At 34.2% G+C, this 25,425-nt stretch overlaps 8 protein-coding genes and 2 non-coding genes across 10 annotated transcripts; 6 read left to right on the forward strand and 4 right to left on the reverse strand.

Moving 5' to 3' along the window:
* The first annotated feature begins 2,859 nt into the window (after positions 1–2,859).
* On the forward strand, positions 2,860–5,870 carry LOC17880051. Its single transcript, XM_006283690.2, has 5 exons — positions 2,860–4,351; positions 4,906–4,964; positions 5,059–5,187; positions 5,267–5,402; positions 5,495–5,870. The coding sequence occupies exons 1-5, from the start codon at positions 3,650–3,652 to the stop codon at positions 5,786–5,788; spliced, it is 1,320 nt and encodes a 439-aa protein (XP_006283752.1). The 5' UTR covers positions 2,860–3,649; the 3' UTR covers positions 5,789–5,870.
* A 128-nt stretch (positions 5,871–5,998) lies between these two features.
* Positions 5,999–9,056, reverse strand: LOC17878532 (THO complex subunit 4D). The gene is made up of 7 exons (XM_006284135.2): positions 8,922–9,056; positions 8,153–8,442; positions 7,202–7,345; positions 7,049–7,117; positions 6,746–6,942; positions 6,563–6,643; positions 5,999–6,325 (listed from the first exon to the last, which is right to left on the reverse strand). Exons 2-7 carry the CDS (start codon positions 8,387–8,389, stop codon positions 6,145–6,147), a joined length of 909 nt encoding a protein of 302 aa, XP_006284197.1. The 5' UTR covers positions 8,390–8,442; positions 8,922–9,056; the 3' UTR covers positions 5,999–6,144.
* Positions 9,057–10,070: 1,014 nt separating this feature from the next.
* Positions 10,071–10,234, forward strand: LOC111829790. Its single transcript, XR_002833146.1, has one exon. It is a non-coding gene; the product is annotated as a U1 spliceosomal RNA (small nuclear RNA).
* Positions 10,235–10,447: 213 nt separating this feature from the next.
* On the forward strand, positions 10,448–10,602 carry LOC111829781. Its single transcript, XR_002833138.1, has one exon. It is a non-coding gene; the product is annotated as a U4 spliceosomal RNA (small nuclear RNA).
* Positions 10,603–11,774: 1,172 nt separating this feature from the next.
* LOC17880647 lies at positions 11,775–12,273 on the reverse strand. The gene is made up of 2 exons (XM_006285631.2): positions 12,066–12,273; positions 11,775–11,971 (listed from the first exon to the last, which is right to left on the reverse strand). The coding sequence occupies exons 1-2, from the start codon at positions 12,271–12,273 to the stop codon at positions 11,808–11,810; spliced, it is 372 nt and encodes a 123-aa protein (XP_006285693.1). The 3' UTR covers positions 11,775–11,807.
* Positions 12,274–15,175: 2,902 nt separating this feature from the next.
* On the forward strand, positions 15,176–16,784 carry LOC17879641 (protein C2-DOMAIN ABA-RELATED 1). The gene is made up of 3 exons (XM_006282684.2): positions 15,176–15,373; positions 15,993–16,088; positions 16,173–16,784. The coding sequence occupies exons 1-3, from the start codon at positions 15,263–15,265 to the stop codon at positions 16,470–16,472; spliced, it is 507 nt and encodes a 168-aa protein (XP_006282746.1). The 5' UTR covers positions 15,176–15,262; the 3' UTR covers positions 16,473–16,784.
* An 812-nt stretch (positions 16,785–17,596) lies between these two features.
* Positions 17,597–18,592, forward strand: LOC17879500 (uncharacterized J domain-containing protein C63.13; the record flags this gene model as incomplete). Its single annotated transcript, XM_023778558.1, is given in 3 exon segments — positions 17,597–17,794; positions 17,796–18,378; positions 18,498–18,592. Coding segments are annotated over 2 exon segments (498 nt in total), but the record flags the coding sequence as incomplete, so codon positions are not given.
* Positions 18,593–18,840: 248 nt separating this feature from the next.
* Positions 18,841–20,079, forward strand: LOC17879097 (chaperone protein DnaJ). Its single transcript, XM_006282737.2, has one exon. The coding sequence runs from the start codon at positions 18,908–18,910 to the stop codon at positions 19,877–19,879; it is 972 nt and encodes a 323-aa protein (XP_006282799.2). The 5' UTR covers positions 18,841–18,907; the 3' UTR covers positions 19,880–20,079.
* A 321-nt stretch (positions 20,080–20,400) lies between these two features.
* Positions 20,401–21,182, reverse strand: LOC17878748 (calcium-binding protein CML24). Its single transcript, XM_006285880.2, has one exon. The coding sequence runs from the start codon at positions 21,122–21,124 to the stop codon at positions 20,633–20,635; it is 492 nt and encodes a 163-aa protein (XP_006285942.1). The 5' UTR covers positions 21,125–21,182; the 3' UTR covers positions 20,401–20,632.
* Positions 21,183–23,018: 1,836 nt separating this feature from the next.
* On the reverse strand, positions 23,019–24,780 carry LOC17880805 (calmodulin-1). Its single transcript, XM_006284636.2, has 2 exons — positions 24,625–24,780; positions 23,019–23,610 (listed from the first exon to the last, which is right to left on the reverse strand). The coding sequence occupies exons 1-2, from the start codon at positions 24,698–24,700 to the stop codon at positions 23,237–23,239; spliced, it is 450 nt and encodes a 149-aa protein (XP_006284698.1). The 5' UTR covers positions 24,701–24,780; the 3' UTR covers positions 23,019–23,236.
* Positions 24,781–25,425: the final 645 nt, after the last annotated feature.

The following is a 25,425-nucleotide window of genomic DNA, read 5'->3' on the forward strand; positions in this document are numbered from 1 at the left end:
TTTTTTAAAACATAATACTCTATGACTTTATTATGCGTGTGCGTGTGAATATGTGTACGTAATTATTGTTGGTCTTTCCCGAAAAACACTTTTTTGTAATCTCGAGAAAGTATATCATAACTCAGCCGTAATGTAGCATAACTCAGCCGTAATGCACCATAACTCAGCTGTAATGTATCATAACTCAGCCACAATACGGCATAACTTAGAGAAAAAGTTGAAAACGACGTTTCGTATTTCCCTTTTGTTTTTTCGTCGGAAAACGAAAAGTCTCCAGCCGAGTTGAAACGAAAGGCGATTACAATGACGACGAGAGAGAGAGAGAGACTCGTCGGTATGAGTCGAAGCGGACGAAAGAGATGAGAGAGAGAGAAGCGGCGAGAATTAGGGTTCTTCGCCGGAATCGCCGAGGTAGAGATATTTTTTCCTGTACGTGAACAATTACAAAAAAAAACCACAACTCAGCCGTAACTTACAATAAGTCATAATATAACTCAGCCGTAATGTAACATAACTCAGCCGCAATGTGTCATAACTCAACCGTAAACGACGTTTTGTATTTCCCTGTTTTTGTCGGAAAACGAAAAGTCTCCACCCAAGTTAAGAAGAAATGCGACAGCAATGACGACGAGAAAGAGAGAGACACACCGATTATAGGATAAGCGGCCAGAAGAGACGAGAAAAATAAGCGGCGAGAGTTAGGGTTTTTCGTCGGTTTCGAGAGAGAAAGAACAATTTTTTTTCTTATTCTTTTTAGTCTTCTGCCTTTTCCTTGGCATATTCCAATCTGACATAAACACCTTTTTTTGCAACAAATGAAACAAAACCCGAAAATGGGATATGAGATTTCGATATGCTGGCAAAATAACAATACAGTAATGAGATTACGAGTTAGTGCCATAGGTTTACCGTTCACTCTCTTCGTGTTCATTATTGTCATCTTCAAAGCAACTCTCACCATGAACAGAACCACATGTGAGGACCAAGAACTCTTTTCTTTTCTTAGAACATTGGATGTACGCAATTTGAGAAGAAATACGATAGGAATGACGACAAGAGAGAGATTCGTTGAGAATCGAAGCGGCCAAAAGAGATGAGAGAGAGAGAAGCGGCGAGAATTAGGGTTCTTCGCCGAGGTAGAAATATTTTTTCATGTGTGTGAAAAATTACAAAAAAAACCACAACTCAGCCGTAACTTACAATAAGTCATAATATAACTCAGCCGTAATGTACCATAACTCAGCCGCAATGTGTCATAACTCAGCCGTAATGTACCATAACTCAGCCGTAAACGACGTTTCGTATTTCCATGTTATTTTTGTCAGAAAATGAAAAGTCTCTATCCAAGTTGAGAAGAAATGCGACAACAATAACGACGAGAAAGAGAGAGACACACTGATAATAGGATAATCGGCCGGAAGAAACGAGAAAGAAAAATGGCGAGAGTTAGGGTTATTCGTTGGTTTCGAGAGAGAAAAAACAGTTTTTTTTTTGTTTGTAAATAGTGACGAAAATGTTTAGTTTCTTTCTCTTTTATCATTAAAGACAGAATAATGATGTGGCAATTTCAGGTATGTCATAGCATGTCGAATCTGACGTGACAATTTTTAAGGGAAAACATAGCAAAGGTGTTTATTATAATTACACTCATCTCACTAAACATCTATCTTAACATTTTTAAAGTACATTTTGTACTAAAATCTAATTTGTATTATAACCTTTTATTTTGTATTATTTACATAATCAAACCCTTGCCATTTGAATAAATAACAAAACTTAAAAGTAAATTTTGTAATCAACTCACAAGCAAATCGCAAAAATGGAAACAAATATTTATTACATCAAATTTTTTTCCTAAACTCTCTCTTTAATAAATTGAATCTCTCTCCAATATATTTATATAATCTTATTTGTTTTTAATTTATATTATTACATAAAATAAATTTATAATAAAAATACAAATTTTTTTCCACACATTTTGCAATGTAAATTTTAGAAAACGAACGCATATATATAACTCAATCGATAAAGGAAAAAATATATGTACAACGTCTACATAAAGTATAAAATTTTAGATTATAGTTCAAACCATTATAAATACGACTAATAAGTTCACCACTACAAATGAACATGAACTTTGATTTCTCAGGTATCCAAAATTAAAATTTTATTCAGTTTAATATGGTTCCTTATTTAAGAGAAATAAAACTTTTAAAAGGTTTTAAAATATTATAAATTTTATTTTAATTTTTAAATTTGAAAGTATTATAAATATTAAAACTTTTAAAAGCTGAAAATTATAATATTTAATTTAAGTTTTATAGAATATTTAAAATATTAAAAAACCGAACTCTTCAAAATTTTAAAGTATTATTAATATTTGAACTCTAAAAATATAACAAAATTGTACGTAAATATGATTGAACAGGTTTGAGTATACATAAATATGATTATATTTTTTTATTTCGGATTGTCTATATTTGAAATCTTTTACGGGTTAAGTTAAAATAAAAAATTTTATTTACAACAAAATTGTCTCGCGGTGTATCGCGGGTTGACCATATATATCTATGAATTTACTTATAATATAAATTCAAAAAATTATATACAATTAAAATAAAATACACACTTATAAAACTAGACTATATATACCAATTACGAAAATGATCAACTAAACAAATATATCAAATTATGGACACGTGGTATATCACGGGGTATATCCTAGTTTAAGAATAAAAAAAAATGTGGTTGTTTAAAGAATAAACCTACTTTTATGCTCTACATAAGTAATTCTCCTAAAAATTAATAACCTGGTCGGCAAACAAATACTAAATAACAATAACCTGAAAATTAAAATAATAGTCAACATTTAGCCTCTCCTGTACTATGAGAGAAGAATCAAGAAATTAAAAAGAAATATGAAAGGATATTGAAAGACATGTTCTTGAAGTCTTGCTTTTTGGGCTACCCTGTCTCTGTCTCGAAACACCCATTAGAGAGAAGTCGAGATCATCATCTCTCTTATCTGTCTCTTTTAGTCTTAGCTGGACTCTTCTTCTTTAAAACCCTTTTTGCTCTTAATTGCAACTCTCTTTTCTTCTTTTTCATGTGTTTCCCCCTAACCTTAATTTCAACTTTGAAATCTCAGTTCAATCGATTTCTAGTTATAAAAATCTCATCTTTATCTCAAATTTTGCTCTTCTTAACAAACCCAAGTCCTCCAATTTCAGAAAAATCTCACCTTTGAGTCCAAAGTTTCAATCTTTCCTCCTCCCCAAAACCCCAAATCTCAACTTTTCAAAGACCCAACTTGTCTAACTACAAAAAATCTAACATTTGGATCAAAAGTTTCAATTTTTCCTCCTCCATAACCTCCAAATCCCATCTATTCAAAGACCCAAGTTCTCCTATTTCCAAAAAATCCCACCTTTAAATCAAAAGTTTCAATTTTTCCTCCTCCTCAGACCCCAAATCTCAACTCTTCAAAGACCCAACTTCTTGAATTCCAAAAAAATCTCACCTTTGAATCAAAAGTTTCAATTTTTCCTCCTCCAAAACCTCAACATCTCATCTCTTCAAAGACCCAACTCCTCCAATTCCCAAAAAATCTCACCTTTGAATCATAAAGTCTCAATCTTTACCTTAACAAATGTCAGTAGCTTGTGGACTAGAATGTGTATTCTGCGTAGGCTTCAGTCGATGGATATGGAAACGATGCACATACATAGGCTCAGACGACAGTGCCACATGGACATCAGCAACACCCGAAGAGTTCGAACCAATCCCAAGAATAAGCCGCGTGATCCTCGCCGTCTACGAACCCGATCTAAGAAACCCAAAAATCTCACCTTCACTAGGAAGCTTCGATCTAAACCCTGACTGGGTCATCAAACGTGTAACCCACGAAAAAACCCAAGGAAGATCTCCACCGTACATCATCTACGTCGACCATGACCACCGTGAGATCGTACTAGCGATCCGTGGCTTGAACTTAGCTAAAGAGAGTGATTACAAGATCCTTTTGGATAACAAATTGGGCCAGAAGATGCTCGGTGGTGGGTTTGTGCATCGTGGGCTTTTGAAATCTGCGGCTTGGGTTCTGAATCAAGAATCTGAGACGCTTAGAAGGGTTTGGGAAGAGAATGGTAAAGAGTATGATTTGGTTTTTGCTGGTCATTCTTTGGGTTCTGGTGTTGCGGCGTTGATGGCGGTTTTGGTTGTTACTAATCCGGCGATGATCGGTGGTGTTCCGAGGAGTAAAGTTCGGTGTTTTGCTTTGGCTCCGGCGAGGTGTATGTCTCTTAATCTCGCCGTTAAGTATGCTGACGTCATCTTCTCTGTTATTTTACAGGTTTAGTATTTTTATAACCCAATTTTTTAAAAGATTCCAGAAAAAATAAGATTAGTGTAATCATAAATTAGAGGGAAAACTTATTGTTAAAATGTGTGAATTTAGCTGATTTTAGACACTAGTTTTGTGCAATGTTAGATGTGTATTAATCTATTGTAATTAAGGATTTATATTTTGAAATGTTATGGATTAGTTGTTTTAGGGGTTGGAGATTTGATTTTGACAACTATTTTGTTGATTTATATATAAACGTGTTGGTATGAAAAATTATATTATTTTTGTAACTGTATTGTTGGATCGTGGTGGTTTGGTTCATTGTTGACAAAGCATTGTCATAATCATCTTTCGTAAGTTAGGAATATGCTTTTGTGCTTATACATGGAATCGACAAATTGAATTTTTCATTTTTGCTTCTTGAGTTTGGTTAGAATATTCTGATAAAACTTTGTACTTGAGTAGGAAGCTTGTTTGGTTGTTAAGAAAGGTATCTATAGCTTTTGAAGAAAGTGGTTTTGTTAGAGTAAGAATAAACTTAGATTTTTGTTGAATTGTAGGATGATTTTTTACCAAGAACGGCGACACCGTTAGAGGATATATTCAAGTCTATATTCTGGTAAGTGTCGAACTTTGCGTATGTTTTCGTTTATTGGTGTGAACTTTGTTGTATATAGGTTGATTCAACATTTTGTATTTGTTGTTTTGGACAGCTTGCCTTGCTTGTTGTTTCTTGTTTGTTTGAGGGATACGTTTATACCTGAAGGTCGGAAGCTAAGAGATCCTAGGAGACTTTATGCGCCTGGTCGTATTTATCATATCGTTGAGCGACAATTTTGCAGGTAATAATGAAGTTAGTGGTGCTGTTTCTTAGCTGAAGTTTGTTTTGTGATTCTTTTCTGATTTATTGTTTGTATTTAGATGTGGAAGGTTTCCTCCTGAAGTGAGAACAGCGATCCCGGTGGATGGTAGATTTGAACATATTGTATTATCATCGAATGCAACGGCTGATCATGCGATTTTATGGATAGAAAGAGAAGCAGAAAAGGCTTTGCAGGTGAATTTTATTTCTTCTCTTTGGATATAGTAGAGAAAATAGAAACAAGAGTGTTCACAACAAAGTATGGGATTTGTGATGTGTGGTTACAGATATTGAGAGAGAAGAGTTCAGAGTCAGTGGTAACAATGGCACCAAAACAGAAGAGAATGGAGAGGTTAAACACTTTAGAGAAAGAGCACAAAGATGCGTTGGAGAGAGCAGTGAGTCTTAATATTCCGCACGCAGTGTCCACCGCAGAAGAAGAAGAAGAATGCAATAATGGAGAAGCATCGGCGGAGTCAAAAACGAAGAAGAAGAACTGGGATGAAGTGGTGGAGAAGCTTTTCCATCGAAGTGATTCCGGCGAATTCGTATTCAACGACAATGCTGTTCCGGAAAGGTAGACTTGTACCAGGTTGATTATGATTCGATGAAGTTTGTTATTTTTCTTCTCAGTTTTGTAAATTCAAATCTAGGCTTTATAGATGTGTGAGAGTGTCTATAATCCGGCTAAGTTGGTCCGAGTCAAGAAAATGTCAAAAGAAAATTTTGTCCAAATTGCTCAAAAATGCTCGATGTATGTAACTCTGAAGGGTTTCAAAACTTAACTTTAAGACGACAAGATCTAAACAACTTTCATACTTTACACAATCAACTCAAACAAAACCACAATATCACTAGAAACGAAAGGCATGAAAAAAGAGAAGCAATGTATCATTCGAAACTAGTTAGTAAGACAACACTGATTCCTTTCTAAGGTTTAAGAGGTGTTCATGGCATCTGCATGATAGCTCTCAAGATCCTTGTCAAGATCAGCAGCTGATTTCTCCACTAGTTTCTTTCCATTTCCTCTTCCACCACCACGGCCGCGGCCACCACCACCACGACCTTTACCACGGAACCCGCCTCTTCCTCCTCTCGTCCCTCCCTGCTGGTTTTGACTGCCACCAAGATAAATATAACTCATTAGTAATTTGGGTTTTCGGTTGGGTTTTCAAGGTTTCGGATTTGGGAAAGAAGTTGAAACTAAAACATTATCCGAAACTAAAGAAATTAATCAACTAAGAATTTTGATTTGTTCAGTTTTGTGACTGTTCAGGTCAATAAGAAACTCTGTTCGGTTTCAATTTGATTAATCTCAGTTTGGTTCTACGTTACTCATATTAAATTATGCTTACACTGGAAGGCGACGATTGATAGTAGGAGCAGGACCTCTTCCTCCTCTCCCTCCTCTTACTCTTCCTCTCCCTCCTCCTTGTCTACAATATCAGAAAAAGATTGCATAAATCTTGGGTTAAGGCTCTCAACAGTTATTCATGTGAGGGTGCGTACAGTAAAGAACAAAAGACAGAAATTCTTACTGGATAACAACAGTCCTCTTCAGCCTTCCGTTGAGTCCAGTGACATTCACATTCACACGACCTGATAAAGGCGCATCAGTAGTGTTGCCACCCAAAATCTCAAGTCTCATTGGTCTTCCATCCAATAATACATTGTTGTATTTCTTCAGAGCTTGAAATGCATCACTTCTTCTTGGATATACCACTTCAGCTGTGCCCTATAATACCATGGCACCAAAGAAAAAAAGAGAATATAAGATGAAGCTTTTTTTACAATCACAATCATGAAGAGATAGGGACTGATAAAGATTCATGAGGACTTACACTTGGACGCCCATTTTTGTCATAATGAATGGCATAACGCTCTAGCTCCCCAATCTCAGAGAAGAGTTCCTAGATCCGATAAAGACGAAGATTTAACCTTCTCGCCTTTAAAGATACAATAAGCACAGAAAAGACAAGCCAGATTCTATATACCCTTATATCTTCATTTGTCACACCCTGATCCAGATTTGTAACATGGAGCCTGGTTCCAGCTTCAACTCCTGATACCCCAGCAGCTCTTAGGCCATCTTCAAATAAACCGTTTTGCCATGGCAAGCTCCTGACCCTACGGACAGGCTATTCAATAGAACATAATCATTTCAGTACAACTTGTCTGTCGAACATCAAAACAACGAGAATGACACATAATTCCAAAGAAGAGACCACCCATTTTTCTGAAAGAGCGAAAACCAGTCAAAGCAAAGAGCTCCACCAAGTAGTGAAGAACCACCCAAGGAGAAAACCAAAATGAAATGGAGGAACAATGAATTATGGCAGGCTGCGTATTGGTCACTGCTCCGGTTGCAAAACAAATTCTTTATACCACTATGATGATAAAAGAAAAACCAGGATGTTCATAGCATGCTGAAGAAATTCCAGACGTAGCAAGAGGTTCATCAATAACTTCACGCATGATGCAAATAAACTGTGTAGAGGTAAGCCACTACATAGCGTATTTACTGCCACAACAGTTACTGAACGTTCCCCCAAATGCTACAACACCACACGTCTATTCTTTTCATAGCAATACCATTGTTCTGGATGACAAATTTTGACCTTTAACTTACTGAAGCTCCTCAGCTAAAAAGCACTGTGGTAAAAAAATCATGAGAACTCGTGCACATGTCGATGCATGGCTGCCAAAGTCCTCACAATTGCAGGGATAAGAGACTTTTCTAAATGAAATCATCTCCTAGACGAGATTCTGGATGTTAAAGAATGTCAAACTAACATCAGAAGTAAGGCTTTTCGAATGCACGAGAAAAGCCTGCTTCTCCCATCATATAGCTATAGCATGATGATGTAAGCCCTTTGATATTTAATACCACAGAAACTCAGACTTCCAAATCATACTAGATAGAAGATCCCAGATTTTGAGCTTGCCTTGTTAATGGAGAAAGACGATGGACGAGCATTCACAGCTAAAGGACCTCGTCGAGCAGGCCCTGCTCCTCTTCCACCACCAAGAAAACCATTCGATCCACCACCTCGGCCACCACTACCACCTCGGCCACCACCACCACCACCACCACGTCCACGGGAACTTCTTCTTCCCCCAGACCTTGCATTCTTACCCTTCTTAACAATCTCATCAAGAGTCATATTCAATGCTCCCGACATCTTCACTTCCAATTTGTCTTACGAAACACAGTTATAAGACTGAATCTGAATACCTGCATATATACACCACCAGAAACATGAACAACTAACACAAACACAAAAACTACAAATCAAGGATGGCCTAAACAAAATTTTAGAGCAACCCAGTACAGCAACAAAGAAACACAAAGGCAGATGAAAATTCAAGCTAATCATATGATTGAGGGCTAGATACCTGAAATCGAATAAACCCTAGACCAGCTAACAAAAACCTGAAATCGAATAAACCCTAGACCAGCTATCACATACGAAGAGCTCGATCGTTCTCAAATTAAACGAATATATCTATCAAAACCCTAGATCTACGCATCTTTACATACCATAGACTTAGTTTCTGAAACGAGAATCTGGGATTCGCATGGAATCAGATGAAAACAGAACAAAATCAATCTAATTACATATCAATCTCTATGGAGGAATGATTCGCAAAAAGATATAGAGAGAGATGATTCGCAATCTCTATGGACGAATGATTCGCAAGAAGAGAACTTACCAGGCAAGAGCAGAATCAACGAGAGAGAGAGAGAGATGGAAGAAGATGGAGAGATTTGGGTTTTAGGGTTTTTGAGGAGCTTTCCTATTGAGTTGTGTGCGTTTGGGATTTTTTTCTGAATTGTTTTAGCAGAGAGAATGTGATTTGAGTCAAGTCAACCAAAGGACACAACGAATAATGTAGTAGCCTAGCGCAAGGACAGTTTCGTAATATGCCGCCGTTTCGTCTTTTCGCACAATTATTTTTATTTTTATGTTTATTTTTCATTTAACCATCGGAAGGTTAGTCTATTTTACTTTTACATCCCACAATTATTTTCGACAACTTTGAACTCGTAAAAAAATTCAAATTTGGGGAATTTGAATTGGTAAGCAAATTGATCGAAAAAAAAAAACTTGTATAAAATATTCAATTAACTTTTATAAAAAAAATTAATATATAATAGAATGATATATAAAAATATTGTGTAAAAGATTTGTCCTAATGGTAAAAATTATCGTTTTCCTATAATAATGAGAATTGGGAACAAATACTAAACATCATGAAATGGAATTTATTTCAACTTGTATGACTTTTTTTTGGACAAATTAAATGTTACTACATAAACGATATTGGTTAGTATTTTTTATATAAACAATTACATTAATATTAACTAATTTTCCAAAAAAATGAATTGGTCAATAATGATTCAGAATATATTTACTATTTATCACCAAATATACTTCTATAATTTTTTTTAAATCATTTCAATCTTTTTTCATAATTCAGTCAAATTGTTCTCAATATTATGGATCATATTTTTTTTGGTAAGAATAATATTGATCATTTCGTCACTATATATTTTGTGACAATAACTTTCTCATTTCAATTCTGGACTTTTCGTATTGGGCCGCTTCGAAAACAATTATGCTATTGTCACTTAAAAAACAACAACCAGACATTAATTAAGCCTAAAACATCCGGCCCATGTGTATACAACACAAAAAAAAACACTCATGCAGTTGTGAGAGAAACTAGCACGTTGTTGGAAACCAGAAGCCTTGAACGGCAGGATGTGCTAATACACTAAAAATGTCCCACATCGCTCAGATACAAAGCAATGACTGGAGAAGCAGGAGTATAAATACAGATGTGGCTGGTTTGATCAAATTACTTACCTGGACGGGGTCAACTCGTGATCAAGAAGACGAGTGGCCTAGGCTAGTGACCTCCATTGCACATAACGGAGGGGTGCTTAGCTTAAGGTCTTCCCATGAGGAAGAGCCTGCGTCATTATTTGTGGCAGAGGGGGTTTGCGTTCGCGCAGCCCCTACCATTCTCAGTAGTCTTAAGCATTTTTGTTTGCACACTCCACAGTACAAGTTTTGTCGAAGTATGTAATTTATTTTAGTCCCACATCGGAAACAGATACAACCAAGTTTGTAGTGACGTGTGTTTATTACATTGGTATCCCACATCGGAAGTATATTGCAGATTCATATGTTCTGTGTGGTTATAAATAACGAGGCTCTTACTTTTTTAAACTTATCTTTGCGCTTGGGGCAATGACGCAGCTAATGAGGTCTTAACCGAGGCGCGTCTATTGCTGGTTGAAAACTATTTCCAAACCCCCTCCTGGGCCTAAGCTTGTCTTGGGCCTTCGAGAATTTCTGGAAGAGCTCCCTCCCTTTGGGGTAAAGCTCTACAATTCTTAGTTCAATATTTTATTTGTTGAAAGGCTTATGTGACTTGTACCCATAGTTGAAAATATGTTTTTTAAGTGTAATTTGTTTGCGTAAGGCCTCTCTAGTATATTTATCAACGGTAAAACTAAACATATAGCGACTCAAATGTCTAATTCAAATGACTCCATGATGATTTCTTTAAATGAATATCTTTCTCCTTTTCTTCTTTGATACTACAAATGCCTTTGAAATTAGATTGACTCCATGATGCTTCATCCATACTCATGACTCCATGATGCTTTATCCATACTCATATAGAAAACATCATGTTATTTAGCATACCATCTCTCTCTCACCTTCTATTTAATTGTGTATGCTTAGAGTAGAAAAAGCAACATAAAAAAAAAAAACAGAGGAACTAGCACCAACGACATACCGACCTAAACCAAAGACAAATCGAGTAATCTCAAAATACAATTAAACTGGGGTATCTCGAGTAAGACCTGTTAAATTGGCCTAATGGGCAAAAGCCCATGGAAGTCGCCCAACCGACCTCTCATTCTGAAGTTTCCAAACAACAAAAGGAAAATCTAAATAGATTTAACCATTAGATTTAAGGAATATTTCCTGATTGTAATCTCACTATTTACATATAAATAGGGGTTTGTCTCCTATTCAAGGCATCAAGCAATTAATACAAAACCCTAGTTATTCAATCGTTCTTGAGCAAAACCTAACTTCTAACCCAAGAGATTAAAATTCCCTTTTTGTTCATTTCTTTGATCGAGTTCTTTGAGAGATTGTTGAAGTGAATTTGTTTCCTCTTTCTTAACAAGTTCATTGTGTGAATCCTTGGTTCAACAATAAGACTGGAACTTCCGCATGCTCCACAATAGAATTGTACACAGTTAGATTCTTTAGCACTGCACCCAAAGAGAGGGACAACAGGGAGCATACAGATGTTTGTATTCGGGGCTGTCAGAATCAAGAAAATACTTGACTTTGTTGGATTTGTGCTTCTTGAGCTAGAGAAGTGAGGAGAAGTAGTGAACGGGATAAAGCTTTTGATCCAAACATTCTCCTTTTGTTTTAATTTTTTAACTTTGAGACGTAAAGTAGGACAAATTTCTAGGATACAGTAACCGTCCACATCACTGAACAATATCATCTTTAGTCCTTTTTGTGTTGTAAGGAGTTAGATTTGTGATTGTATAAGAAGAATTTATCCTAATAAGGACCGAAGAAGACGATTTTTCCATCCATGAACTATCCGAGCTTTACTCCCTCCTCTTACTCCCTCGACTTCTTCCAATGGCCTTGGCTCTTTCTTGCACAACAAGAAATTCGTTATATCCATTGAACTTATCTTCTCTTGTGGGTGCAAAGCTATATAACACAATAACACCAAAACGATGGTAAATAATAAAATCAAACTAATCAAGAATATGCTATTGAACAAGTAAAGAGTGTGGTAGAATACTATTGAATCCGGGATTAATGGAGTAGAAGATAAAGTTATCGACATCAAACCCTAGAACCGGAACCCTGCCTTGACGAGCATAAGCTTTCAAAGTTGTGTTTATAATTCTTGAAACTTCATCGTCTTCGTTGGCTAAAAACCTTATAGGACCAACACTTCCAAGAACATTCACACTCACCAACAACTTCTTATTATTCTTCCCTTTCATTTACTACTTCTTTGTGTATAGACCATTAAAGAAGAATGAAACTCATTTGCTTATTGCTTAAGTTTTATAGAGGCACAAAGCAAGAGAAGAAGGACAACATGAAAGGTAAGTGTTGGGAGTTTCAAGATCCATCGGTACTCGATCAAGAAGAACCTTACAATATGCTCACGCTTCATATATAGATATGTGAAGAACTACTAAAGCTACTCTAAATTTGTTATTAAAATTAATGGTTATCAATGAGTAGTTTAACCATTAATTTAATTATAACAATGGAGAATCTAATGCCATGGGCTTGTGTTAGCTCAAATGTGGAAGCATCAAGCATCACCTATGATAGATGAGTGGAATCACTACTCCACCACAAAACATTGTTTTCTCTATCATTAATTTGTACAAAACGTAATATTAATTTGATGGAGACTTTAGTGAAAGAATCGGTCAACATTATTTTATCCTCCCATACAAAATATCAATAATGGCAACTAGACTTTAGAAAGTAGTATCAGATTACACTCCATAAAAATGTGGATAAAATTAGGTGTATAACAAAATTGTGGGTACTATTAGGCAAATCACTATGGCTTCCTTTAGCCTCCTTTCTTAATTTCTCAAATGTCTATAATATTTAGTTATTAACAAAGTAATTGGATTTAGGCAGAAAATATTTATTCAACATTAGGTGAAATACAACTAAAAACAGGTGATATGTCTGCAAATGTTGTATTTTTGACTTTTAGTATTGTAAGTTTTTACATAAAATGTCATTGTTTTTTTTAAAAAAAAATTGTGGGTAATATGGAATAGAGAAAATACTTATATTCATGTATCAAGAAAACTAATTCTCTTGATCTCTTCTATTATATAACCAAACCAAAAGGAGCATTTAAAAAATATATATGATGAAATGCCAAGATATTTGATAAAATGGTGGTTGCTAATTTCTTAATTAAATCATGCAACATATAATTAAGGATCTTATTAAATGTTATTAGTAACTTCAACTTGAATCACCGAACAACATGCATGGCTCGAGTTGGTCTACGAAAGAGAAATAACAAAATATATTGTCGATACGACTCAACCAATTATATTTGCCATCTGGTGGAAATCGCAACTAATATTTTTTTCATAGAAACAAATGACAACTACATACACCTATGGTTTGTAATTTTTATTTGTGTATTAAAAGATTTAAACGATAAGATCATCACAAGGTTATGCTATATCCTTTGTTGCTTGAATGAAGAATAAATTTTGAAGAAATTACATATACATACAACAATCTTATCCAGAAATTATTAAATGGTAAAATCAAATTAGCGTATAACTTATAGAAATAGTGATCGAAGTCAAATATCCAAAATTTGTAATTGTTATTGATGTATTAGGATATTTGAAATTATAAATCATAGAGTATACAAAAAAAGAACTTTATGAATTTAAATTTTGTTGTTTGACAAAAAAAAAGAATTTTATCTTCTTTTCTAAATAAGAGAAATAATTGTTTTTTTAAAAAATATTTCAAAACTTATAAAATGCTAAAGAAATAAGCTTGAATCATATAGAAATAGTAATCGAAGTCACATACCCATAATTTGTAATTAATTGTTATCGGTTCGGTGTATTAGGATTTTCTAAAGAATAAATCATAGAGTTATGGAATTTAAATTTAGTTATTTTGAACTAAGATTAATTTTATCTTACTTTTTTGATAAGATCATAAGAAAAATGATTTTAAACCATTCAAATACAAGTTGTTTTTACAGAAATTATTAAATGATAAAGTCAGATAAGCTTAAAACATAAAGAAATGGTGGTGACCGAAGTTAGGTATCCATAATAAGATTTTATAAAGAATATTAAATTGAAATTTTGTTGTTTAATTAGAAAGAATATTTTCATTTTTTTTATAAAAACAATAGTTTTAAGAAAAAAAATACAGATGCAATCAAATTTTTTTTGAACTTATATAATAGTAAATTCAAATAAATTTAAAACATATAAATATGGTGATCAAAATCAAATATCCATAATTTATAGGTGTTATCAGTGTAATCAAATTCTCTAAAGAATAAATTACAAAATTAATATTAAAATTTTGCTGTCTGACCAAGAGAATAATTATATTTTATTTGATAAGAACAATTATACTATAAAAAAATACAAATACAATCTTTTTCTTCTTGTACTCATAAAAGTCAAATAAGCTTATACCATGTATAGATAAAAGTCAAAATACACGCACCTCTCTATTTTATAGTTTTAAGAAAAAAATACAAAAGAGTTGACGAGACTTGGTTTGAGTCATCTAACATGAATAATGCACCAAAACTCTAATTTGGTAATCAAATCCAAATTTTAGCGTAATTAAAAAATAACTTTCTAATTAAGAAGAATAATTAAGAGTCTTGGTCAATCAAATACGACAAATCATATTTAATTGTAGTAGGTAAATATACCATTAACCATTGACTAAACCACCATCACCAATTCAATTATTTTTCTTCCTTTAATTCAACCCAACCACAATCTCAAAATACCTAAATTATCTAACTTTTTTTTGTTCTTAACTCTCGAAATTAAAGTTCAAAAACACTAAAAATTTGTCCCAAAATATACAAAAAACGAAAAATAAAATGTTTAAAATGTGTTTGTATTAAAGAAATAGTATTATACTTTGTACAAGTGGTTGTGAATGATTACTACAGTGTACTACTACATACGTTCTTGACTCTTACCATGTCTTGTTTTATAAACTAGTCCACCAAAGAAGACATGATAAGAGGTGGCTCGAGGTACATTACAAAAAATACTATAACTTTCCTAGAAATTATAAAAAAAAAGGATAAATTTATTATTTTTTATTATTCTCTTTATTAGGTATGTGTATATAATAAGACCAAAGCCTCATCAAAGCTTTCCATATTCCTCAAAAATTCACAGTTTCATATCCCAAACTCTCAAAACCAAGAAAAAAAAAAAAACAATGGAGAATCTAATGGGTCTTTTGAGAATTCATGTGAAGAGAGGTGTGAATCTCGCCATTAGAGATCTCAATAGCAGTGATCCTTATGTTGTTGTTCACTCTGGTAAACAGGTAATTAATGATATAAACATCCCTCAACCAAATCTGTTTTTTCTAAGGCTTTGAGTTGATCTGATGATGCATGTTAGAAGAATCTGATGTGTTTCTTGAAACTGTTGGTGATTCTTGTGTGGTGAAACTCAATGAGGTCTTTTTGTGATTTTGATTGGTTCTTTTTTTATTGGTTAGATCTAAAACATAAAGAATCAAGAACTGAGATTATTAGGTCTTGAGATAATCAAGATTTGGTTGTTTTTGGAGAGGTTTCGTCTCAGAAGTTCATACCTAATTTTACTAAATTAATCAATTAGTCAGAGATTTTTATTTACACAAGTTAAGTAGACAGCACAAGATTGTTGTTGTGTTTCATTACTTAGTGGTCCTTTTGGTACATGTGATCTTTAATCAATTTTTCTACTTCTGTCAACATCAATCCTCTCTGGTTCCACAACGATATGAGTGGAATGATAACTCGAGTTGTTGCCTTTTGACTTACCTAAAGATCAATCAAAGAGCATTTGCTACTTCTTGATTCTTTTGTCTTCTCATGTGTGTTTGTTTTTTGATAGTTCTTGATTCTTTACTTATGAGTTAGTCCCCTAATCTTCTCTATGCTTACTTGATGATACAGAAGCTGAAGACAAGAGTGGTGAAACACAGTATAAACCCCGAATGGAACGACTTATTGACACTTTCGGTTACTGATCCGAGTCTCCCGATTAAACTTGTAAGTGGTCCAATCCTTTACATTTATTTTACCATTTGTGATTGTTGAAACAAAATGTTGAATGGTTTGTATTTCTGATTACAGACGGTTTACGACTATGATGTGTTCTCCGCGGATGACAAGATGGGACAAGCTGAGTTTCACATTGGTCCATATATTGAAGCCATCAAATTCTGCCATCAGGTCGGACCAGGACTTCCAAATGGTACCATAATAAGGAAGTTAGAGCCGAGCAGAAACAACTGTTTGTCTGAAGAGAGCCACATTGTGTGGAACCAAGGCAAGATTGTCCAGAATATGTTCCTTAGACTTCAGCATGTTGAGTGTGGAGAGGTTGAGATACAGCTTGAGTGGGTCGATGTCCCCGGTTCAAGGGGTATATAGATCGAAATCACATCGATCCGATCCGTTATAGTCGTCTGTCCATATGGTTAGAAAACTAGAACTATGGTGCAGTTTAAAACTGGTCATTGAAATAATCTCAAACTGGTTTATGTAATAAACTCTTGTAGGTTTATTTTTTTTTCTTTGTTCTTTTCTTATTTGATTCTACAAAGTGTGCAAGTTCATGAGGAGTAAGTGTAACATTTCGATCTCCTTATATATCTCTATCTCTTTAGCTTCAAGTTTAAGTTTGTGAGACAGAACAAATCATGTTTTGAACATATTTTAATGGAAGATCACAAGTTCACAACATGTCAATGTGAGTTTTTCAATTCCATAAGCACTCAAATCTTTTGTCGTCTCCACAGATCAACATCACTTCTCCTTTCTCTGTTCCCACAAACTTCAAATTAGTGTATTCTACTTTTAGTTTCTCTCTTGTACTAAAAAAACAAAACACAATAATATTGAATTATTCACACAATAATATTGACTTAAAGGAAAAAAAATATATTGAATTATTAAATTGACACATTTTATATTTCCAATTTTCCCTTAAATTAAGAATATATATATATATATTTTGAACAGAAAATTAAGAATATATATCATGTACAAAATCTAATTTTATTGTTGTGTTTTTTTTTTTTAAATAACATCGATACATTAACTAATATTTACCATTAGAAAAGGAAATAAATCTGCTTTTTGAAAATGGAAAATCATATATAAAAACAATAATAATAAATCCTAATTTTCCCTTAATTTTAAATTGGATTTAATTTATATATCTTTTTAAACAAATGAAATCATATCCTTTAGAAAAAAAGAAATCAATCTTTTTATCGAAAAAGGAAAATTACCGTAATAAAAAATATATAATTTTCTACTTATATACCAAACCAAAGCACTCTTGCTTGTATTATAAGTCTTCTAGGGTTATTGTAACAAGTCTCCATCAAAACCAGAGAGATCTTTCACGAGTTTTGTAAGTCTTCTGTTTCCTTCTTCTTCTTTTTTCGGATTCCTCTGTTCTTATCCTCTGTTTAATCCTCTCGACTCTGTTTTGTTTCTCTATACAACGATGGAAGAAGCTAAAAGATCAATAGAGATTGCTGTAAAAAAAACTCTCAAAGAACGATTACGATGGTGCGAAGAGCTTCGTTAACAAGGCTCAACGTTTATATCCAAATCTTGATGGTTTGAAACAAGTCTCGATGATGATCAATGTTTACAAATCTGCATCAAACGGTGGAGGAGATCAAGAAGCTGACTGGTACAAGATTCTTAACGTGGATCCTTTAGCTGATGATGAAGCGGTAAAAGAGACATTACAAACAGTTAGCTCTTTTGCTTCATCCAGACAAGAACAAGTTCGATGGTGCGTTTAAACTGGTTTTGGATGCTTGGTGTTTGTTGTCTGATAAGGTTAAGAGAGCTTCTTATGATCAAAGGAGGAAGCCTAAAGAATTCAAGACTCAGATGCAGAAACCATCAAAACAACAACAAGATGGTAAAGAGTATGGTGAATCATCGTTCTATAGGGAAAGCACTAGTGTTTGGCCAAAGTGCAGAAGATGCAAGACACAATTTGTCCAATTTGTCATGAAACTTTCATTGTAACAGAGGAAACTCCAAAAGCAGCACCACCACCAAAGAAAAGAACCAAGAAAGCTTCTCATCATCAACAGCAACAACAATGGACTAGTGTTGGCCAAAACAAAGTACCAAACGAAAGCACACAAAAAGATACTTCTTCTGAGAGAAGTTCTGTTACTTTTACCTGGAAGTGTTCATCAGTGTCAATGATAAAGACCTCAAATCAAACATCGAAACGAAGACTTGAGGAGTACGTCACTGCAGAGAAGATTCCTAAGAAGGCCAGGACTTGTGTGTGACCTAAGAAGTAAGACTAATCACATTTTAGATTTTGCATTGTTCTGCTTTTAATACTATACATTTCAAGGTTTCTATATGATATGTTAGAAAATCTTTGTTTCTCATCTTTAGACTTTAAAATTGCAGTGGAACAAGGAGAGTTCTCGTTTCATCGTCAAGGTGTAGTGTCCTAATTTCTCAAAAATTATTTACATTTTTTCAAAGTTGTTTCCAATACAAAAGTAATATTCTCAGAGCCAATAGTTTCCTATTTAGTCACACTATTGAATTATCTTTTACTAACTTCCATTTTTCCAAACATTTTAGAAAGGAAATCAATATTACATAAGACTTAGCTCTTGTTTGTATCCTAAGTCATTAGGGTTTTAGTGAGCCTCTTCAGTTGTCACGGTCAGAGTTGCAAGTGTGTTCTTGCACAGGTGATGAAGAAGGTTTCGTCTGGTTGAACAGTTTTGTTTATGTACACAATCTCTTAAACCTAGTTTTGTTTTGCTTCTAAGATTGTTTTTTGTAGAGAATAAAACTCTCTTAAAGACATGGAATGTAACAAGGAAGAAGCTAGAAGAGCGATGGAGATCGCAGAGAAGAAACTTTCGAAAAACGATTACGATGGGGCGAAGAAGTTCATTAACAAGGCTAAGAGTTTGTTTCCAAAACTTGATGGTTTGGAGCAAGTGTTGATGATGGTCAATGTTTACATCTCTGCATCAAACAGAGGAGGAGGAGAAGAAGCTGATTGGTATGGAATCCTCGGTGTAGATCCTTTAGCTGATAATGAAACAGTGAAGAGACATTACAAGAAGTTAGCTCTTTTACTTCATCCGGACAAGAACAAGCTTAATGGCGCGGAAGATGCCTTTAAGCTGGTTACACAAGCTTGGTGTATGTTATCTGATAAGGTTAAGAGAACTTGTTATGATCAAAGAAGGAAGCAAAACAAGATGCAGAAACAACCAAACTTACATAAGCCGGCTTCTAGTGGGATGTACTATACACGACCAAGCCCGTGTAGTTCTACTTCTAGTGATGGTTATGAATATGCTAGAGACAGAGTTGATCCAAGTGTTGGGGGTTTAAGTAATAAGGTTGCTAGTTGGATAAAGGAACGACTTAACTCACTCAGGCAACCATTTTCTAATGGGAATCAAAATGATAGAGATAGTGTGGATCTAAGTAATGGGGGTAGAAGTAATAAGCTTGCTCGTTGGATAAACGAACGACTAAGTTCACTTAAGTTAGCATCTTTCAAAGGTAACAAAAATGCTAGAGACAGTACGTTTTGGACAATGTGCAATAGATGCAAGGCACAAGGTGAATATCTAAGGGATTCTTGTCTTGATAAGGCCATACTTTGTCCACATTGTGATCATGCTTTCATTGCAAGTGAGATAAGTCCAGGGGAATGTGCCCAAAACAGAAGTGGTGGTACTTATTCAAAGAGACATTACTATAATTCTCCATCATCTGTTAGTTTCCACTTGAGTTGTTGTAAGGTCCATGTCTTATAGTGGAAGTTGAGTGTAGCAAATCAAGAACAAGAAAAAAACCCTAAAGAGTACTTGAAGAGGAGGAGTCACAAGATATGGTTGCTGCTGCAGAAAAGATTCTTAAAAAGTAATAAGACTTACCACATTCAGAAGTTGCATAGTCCTTGCTTTTATACCTTTTCATGGTTTTCTTATAGGATATGTTATGAATACATTTTCAACTTCAGACTAACTATGTTCTTCTTTAACTAGATTTAGACTAAAAAAGGTACTTTTTAGGCTTCCGATTAGGTGCTAGGCGCTCGAACTACGCCTAAACGACCGCTTTAACCGCCTAAAATCGCATAAGTTTTGTTAGTGATGGTTGTGGTAACACTTAACACTACACTATATCCAAACAAATCATAACCTTGTTCACAAATCACTCAATTTAAAACTAAGGTAATGTAATGGTGAATGTTATAGCTAGTAGTAGTAATAGGTAATGTTAAGAGATCACAATCACATTACTAAATCAAAGACCTTAATAATTTTGTAATTAAGAGAGTAATCAATGATCATTACTTCATTATCAATCACCACAACAAACAAACCAAGGAATGAAACAAAAGGAAACTTCTGAATCATTTAGAGGATTTGCCTTTTTTTTAATTTCTAGGGTTTACACATTCTAATCGCCGTCGTCACTAACCCCATAGAGAAGATCATCATCAAATCCTAATTACAAAACCTAGAAATCAAATTAATTTGCTACTCCGGCGAAATCTCAATCTCTCAAGCACCACCGTGACTCATCATCTTCTTAAACTCATCGAAATTAACACAACCATCACCATCAGTATCAACTTTACTAATCATCTTCTTACAATCCTGAACAGAACACTTCTCTCCCAAATTCTTCATCACCGAATGAAGCTCTTTCGCCGAGATCCTCCCGTTACCGTCGAGATCGTACAACTCAAACGCTTCCTTCAAATCGCTAACGTCGTTACGGTTATTACCTCCTCCTCCGCCTCCGCCGATTCCGATTTGGAACAGAGCGACGAACTCGTCCAGATCTATGAATCCGTTACCGTCGAGATCGAACTGTTTCATCATCGTCACTGTTTCTTCCGGTGAAGCTGACGGTGAGAGAGCGCGGATCACTTCTTTTAACTCGTCGACTGAGATTTTCCCGTCGCCGTTTTTGTCGAATCGTTGGAAGACTTTTCTGATATCGTCCATTGAACCTAAACAGCTACGTACGACTCCGTTCTTCGTCGACATTGTTGTGATCTGAGAGTTTTGAGAGAGATCGTGAAAAAAACGGTTAGAGTTGATGAGAGTGGAGAAGAAGGAGATGGTTAAGAGCTGTATAAATAATGAGGAAGAAGAGAGAGTGACGTAATAAGTTAATAACGCGTTTTTTTTAATAAAACGCGTTAAAGATTGCGTGAGCTGGAGGCATCTTTGTTAGTTAGTTTATTTCTAAGTTTTTTATTTACTTTTTTTCTTTTTACATTTATTATGCTTCAATTATAGAAAAGGAAAGTGTCTTTTTAATTAAATAAAAAACATAGGACAAGTTGGTATATATAATAATAATTATTGTTCCTTTGGTCACTATAAGAGTGAATCATGGTCATGAGTCATGACCACTTGTATAATTTTCAAGTATAGTTTTGTGTCATTAAATTGAGAAAATCTACATACAAAAAAAAACTATATCGTTTCTAAAAAAGGTTTGTTAGTTAAAAATTCACAGCTATAAAAAGTTTTTTTTTCCCTACAAAGAAATTTTGGATTTGAATGGATACAATCATTTGTAAAAAAAATAGTAGACTATAAATAGTCACAAACATTTCAAATGCATATATAATTTGTATATAAATTTATAAGACATCCTATATAATGAATCAAAATAAAAATCTCTAAAACATCTAATATTTAGTCTCAATTTTATTACAAAAAAGAAAAGTCGAATATTTTCGCCTTCAATCTACCATATATTTTTTGTTTCATTATATAGATAAATTTTTTTTAATTATTGATTGATATTATTAGTTTCCCAATATCTCTTACATAATAATCAATTTCTAATCAGTGTTAGTATGATTTTAGACCAAAAAGAAAAAAATTAAAATCATATTTTGGCTCGGAATGGTAACTACGTTCATATGATTTTAGACTTAAAAAAATAAAAACTAACATCATATTTTTGCTCCGAATGGTAACTACGTTTTTCACTGCGGGAAAAATGATGTGTGGTTTAAATAATAACGAAAATACATAGATATATATGTATATACAAATATTTTGACACTGTTATAGCACTATTACGGTGCGGTTTTATAGTGCGTTATGATTACCATTCGGAGCTTTCGTACGTGTTTGAAAGTTGTTAAAAATAAAATCTTGTTTTTGAAGTGAATAGATGCTTTAGTTTTCATCCCCACACGCCAATATAGCATATGGCGTTTGGCATAAATGCGAACCTCTTGCTTTGAGCCTTTTACATGTGTCGCTTTCCCCTTTGCCCAGCATCAAAACTTTTCAACTTCGAATCCAAATAAATAACACAGACCACTTTATACTCTGTTGACAAAATAAGCCAATGCATGTCTGTCGTATGAAGGCTTTAAAACTTTCTTATTGGACGCAAAATTTGGATTGGAACCACCTTTAAAGCGATAGATACCATACAGATTATACGAACCTAACTTGTGGCTAAAACCCCAACCCCAAACTTGCGAGGGCGTTCCGGTACTCGGATCGGATTTGGGTAAGAACCGTTCGGGTTCGGATTTATTGGTAAAGGTATTTAAGATCTAATAGAGTAAATATAAAATTTGATTCGGTTTTGGTTCGGAACTATTCGAATTCAAGTATAGATTTTTATAACCGCTAAAAACCCAAAAAATTTGGGTAAATGTCTGGATTTTCGGATATATATTCAAATTTTTGGGTAAATACCATGACTTTCAGGTCAAAAATTAGAATTTTGGGTAGAAATTTGGATATTCCAATAAATAATTTGGATATTAAGATCCTAAATTATTTATTTACATTTATATTTTGAATGTTTTCGAGATTAGGTTTAGATCAGATTTGGGTCAGGTTCGGATTTGGATTTTTGGGTAAAAGAGTTTAGGACCCAATAGGTTAAATCAAAAATTTCGGGTTTAGATTCGGGTGTGACCATCTATTTCCAACCAACATAACTTTGTTTTCCATTACACACACAAAAGTCATAAAAACCAGAAAGAAGAAAAAAAAGAAAGTCTCAAATTCCAGTCTGTTTAAAGCTCAGTTTATCCACCAATCATGCAAATGTTCTTTGGTTAAAACTCCTAAAAAGCATTAAGAAACATGATAATAGGTCATCGTCGTTGTCTTCAATCACTTAGCCATCATAATCTTGACAAACTCCTCGTAGTTGATCTGACCATCTCCATCAACATCAGCCTCACGGATCATCTCTTCAACTTCTTCATCAGTTAGCTTCTCACCAAGATTGGTCATCACATGGCGTAGCTCAGCAGCCGAGATGAAACCGTTCTGGTCCTTGTCGAATACCCTGAATGCTTCTTTTAGCTCTTCCTCTGAGTCAGTGTCTTTCATCTTCTTTGCCATCAGGTTCAGGAACTCTGGGAAGTCGATTGTGCCGTTTCCATCTGCATCAACCTCGTTGATCATGTCTTGGAGCTCTGCCTCTGTTGGGTTCTGCCCTAGTGAACGCATGACTGTTCCCAGCTCTTTGGTTGTGATGCAACCTGTGTAACCACAATTGAAAGAGCATTACATTTTCGAACCCATCACAGATACTCAAGGCTCAATAGTATCAAGGATGAAGATGCAAAAAACACATGAATCTGTTTTGCTTATCACTTTAATAATAAAAGAGAAAACTAATCTACACAAAATTGCACTTCAAGCTTCAAAAGTGCAGGATACAACCATGAGACAATTCAAGAATAGTATCCAAACAATTTACTAATTCGATAAAATTCAAACTCCTAGCTCAGAGAGCACAATCTCAACATCATGACCTTGAAAACCTATCAACAAGCCAGGAGACAGAATAAGAAGAAACATCAAAGCTTTTGTAACCCATGAGAGATACTCAAGACTCAATGGAACCAAGGATAACACAGTTATGCAAAAGTTAAAAGCAATGATAGATGCAAAAGCAAATGAATCTACCAGACAACTCATATATACTTTTGAAGTATCATGAGACAAAGAATCATTTTCTAAACAGTTTACGAATTCGTTTGAATCAAACTCCAAGCTCAGAGAAAACAACCCCTTAATTAACTAGCCTAACATCAAGGGAACAATCTAAAACATCAAGACCTTGAAATCTATCAACAAGCAAATCACACTTCTACTACACATATGAACAGAGCTAAGCTAAATGACGTTTCTGTGAAATCAAATCAAACAAAGATTCAAACACCATAACGTATGAGACGCAAAAAAAAAAAAAAAAACTCAGATCCAAGCCAACAAAACAACGAAACAGGACAACAAGAAGACGATTCATTCAAATACAAAAAGCAACTGAAGATCGAAAAAACAAAACTACTCGGTCAAAGATCATAAACACAGGGAACGAGAAGGTACACAAAATGGTCAATAACACCAAATCCAAAGCGATTAACGAGTCAGAGAAGACGAAACACGCCGTTCTAAAGCATCGATCGAAGACGAAATGGAAAAAAAGCGAGATCCAGGAAAGATCAAAGGAAAAAAAGGAAGGACGTAGAAGAAAGAGATTAACTAACCATCGCCATCTTTGTCGAAGAGGCTAAAAGCTTCCTTGAATTCAGAGATCTGTTCATCAGTGAGTTGATCCGCCATAGCTTCTTCGAGAAATCGTCTTTTTCTTCTTCTTCTTCGCTCTCTTTGTTTTTGCTGAAATGTTTAATTTTTTTGGGAGTCAGAGTCGTCTCTCTTTGGAAACTGTAACCAAAAAAGAAAATATCTTAGCAAAACGACAAAAAAAAATAATACAAGAAAAAAAAAAGGAGAAAGGGTAAAAGAAAAAGGAAAATTAATGATTTTCATTTTGGGCCTTTATTGGGCCAAAATATTTTGGAGCTTGATAGAACACTTCACTACTGAGAGCTCTTTCGAAATGAGGTCCATGGCCCTGTTGAAGATCGTTCGATTTCTGATAATATTATTGAAATTAACTAAACCAAAATTTGTTTTTCTTTTTTTTTTTCTTTTTTTTTTTGTCAAATCTGGTTTTTTATTTATTTTAGAATAATTTTGGTTAGATTTGTAATTTTTCCGGTTTGGTTTGGTTTACACAAGATTATCAATCGGTTAATGATCAACAATCGAAACCAGAATAGAATAACCAAAATCTCGTTTTAGTTATTTCATTTCGATTATTTGTAATTAATTAATTTTAAAAATTAATCATTATCTTTCTTTTTTTTCAACAAATAATTGTATTGATTAAGAATTAATATAATCATGATACAGTTGGTGCTACAGGGGTGGACAAACACCCATACATAAGAAATCACTATCTACACATCCAAAAACTAATCATTATCTAAATATTGTAAATCAAA

The sequence above is a fragment of the Capsella rubella genome, unplaced genomic scaffold, assembly GCF_000375325.1.
Source record: "Capsella rubella cultivar Monte Gargano unplaced genomic scaffold, Caprub1_0 scaffold_7, whole genome shotgun sequence".
NCBI lineage: Eukaryota > Viridiplantae > Streptophyta > Magnoliopsida > Brassicales > Brassicaceae > Capsella > Capsella rubella.

Excerpts from the sequence above, each read along its gene's own strand:
- LOC17879097 (XM_006282737.2), top strand. The coding sequence starts at position 18,908 with ATGGAATGTAACAAGGAAGAAGCTAGAAGAGCGATGGAGATCGCAGAG.
- LOC17878532 (XM_006284135.2), bottom strand. The coding sequence starts at position 8,389 with ATGTCGGGAGCATTGAATATGACTCTTGATGAGATTGTTAAGAAGGGT. Across the intron at positions 6,943-7,048 it reads ACAAAAATGGGCGTCCAAGT|GGCACAGCTGAAGTGGTATA; the intron begins GTAAGTCCTCAT and ends ATGGTATTATAG. Across the intron at positions 6,644-6,745 it reads AAGAGGACTGTTGTTATCCA|ACAAGGAGGAGGGAGAGGAA; the intron begins GTAAGAATTTCT and ends CTGATATTGTAG.
- LOC17880051 (XM_006283690.2), top strand. The coding sequence starts at position 3,650 with ATGTCAGTAGCTTGTGGACTAGAATGTGTATTCTGCGTAGGCTTCAGT. Across the intron at positions 4,352-4,905 it reads TCTTCTCTGTTATTTTACAG|GATGATTTTTTACCAAGAAC; the intron begins GTTTAGTATTTT and ends GTTGAATTGTAG. Across the intron at positions 5,188-5,266 it reads GTTGAGCGACAATTTTGCAG|ATGTGGAAGGTTTCCTCCTG; the intron begins GTAATAATGAAG and ends GTTTGTATTTAG.
- LOC17878748 (XM_006285880.2), bottom strand. The coding sequence starts at position 21,124 with ATGTCGACGAAGAACGGAGTCGTACGTAGCTGTTTAGGTTCAATGGAC.
- LOC17880805 (XM_006284636.2), bottom strand. The coding sequence starts at position 24,700 with ATGGCGGATCAACTCACTGATGAACAGATCTCTGAATTCAAGGAAGCT. Across the intron at positions 23,611-24,624 it reads CTTCGACAAAGATGGCGATG|GTTGCATCACAACCAAAGAG; the intron begins GTTAGTTAATCT and ends GTGGTTACACAG.
- LOC17880647 (XM_006285631.2), bottom strand. The coding sequence starts at position 12,273 with ATGAAAGGGAAGAATAATAAGAAGTTGTTGGTGAGTGTGAATGTTCTT. Across the intron at positions 11,972-12,065 it reads CATTAATCCCGGATTCAATA|CTTTGCACCCACAAGAGAAG; the intron begins GTATTCTACCAC and ends TGTGTTATATAG.
- LOC17879641 (XM_006282684.2), top strand. The coding sequence starts at position 15,263 with ATGGAGAATCTAATGGGTCTTTTGAGAATTCATGTGAAGAGAGGTGTG. Across the intron at positions 15,374-15,992 it reads TTGTTCACTCTGGTAAACAG|AAGCTGAAGACAAGAGTGGT; the intron begins GTAATTAATGAT and ends TTGATGATACAG. Across the intron at positions 16,089-16,172 it reads CGAGTCTCCCGATTAAACTT|ACGGTTTACGACTATGATGT; the intron begins GTAAGTGGTCCA and ends TTCTGATTACAG.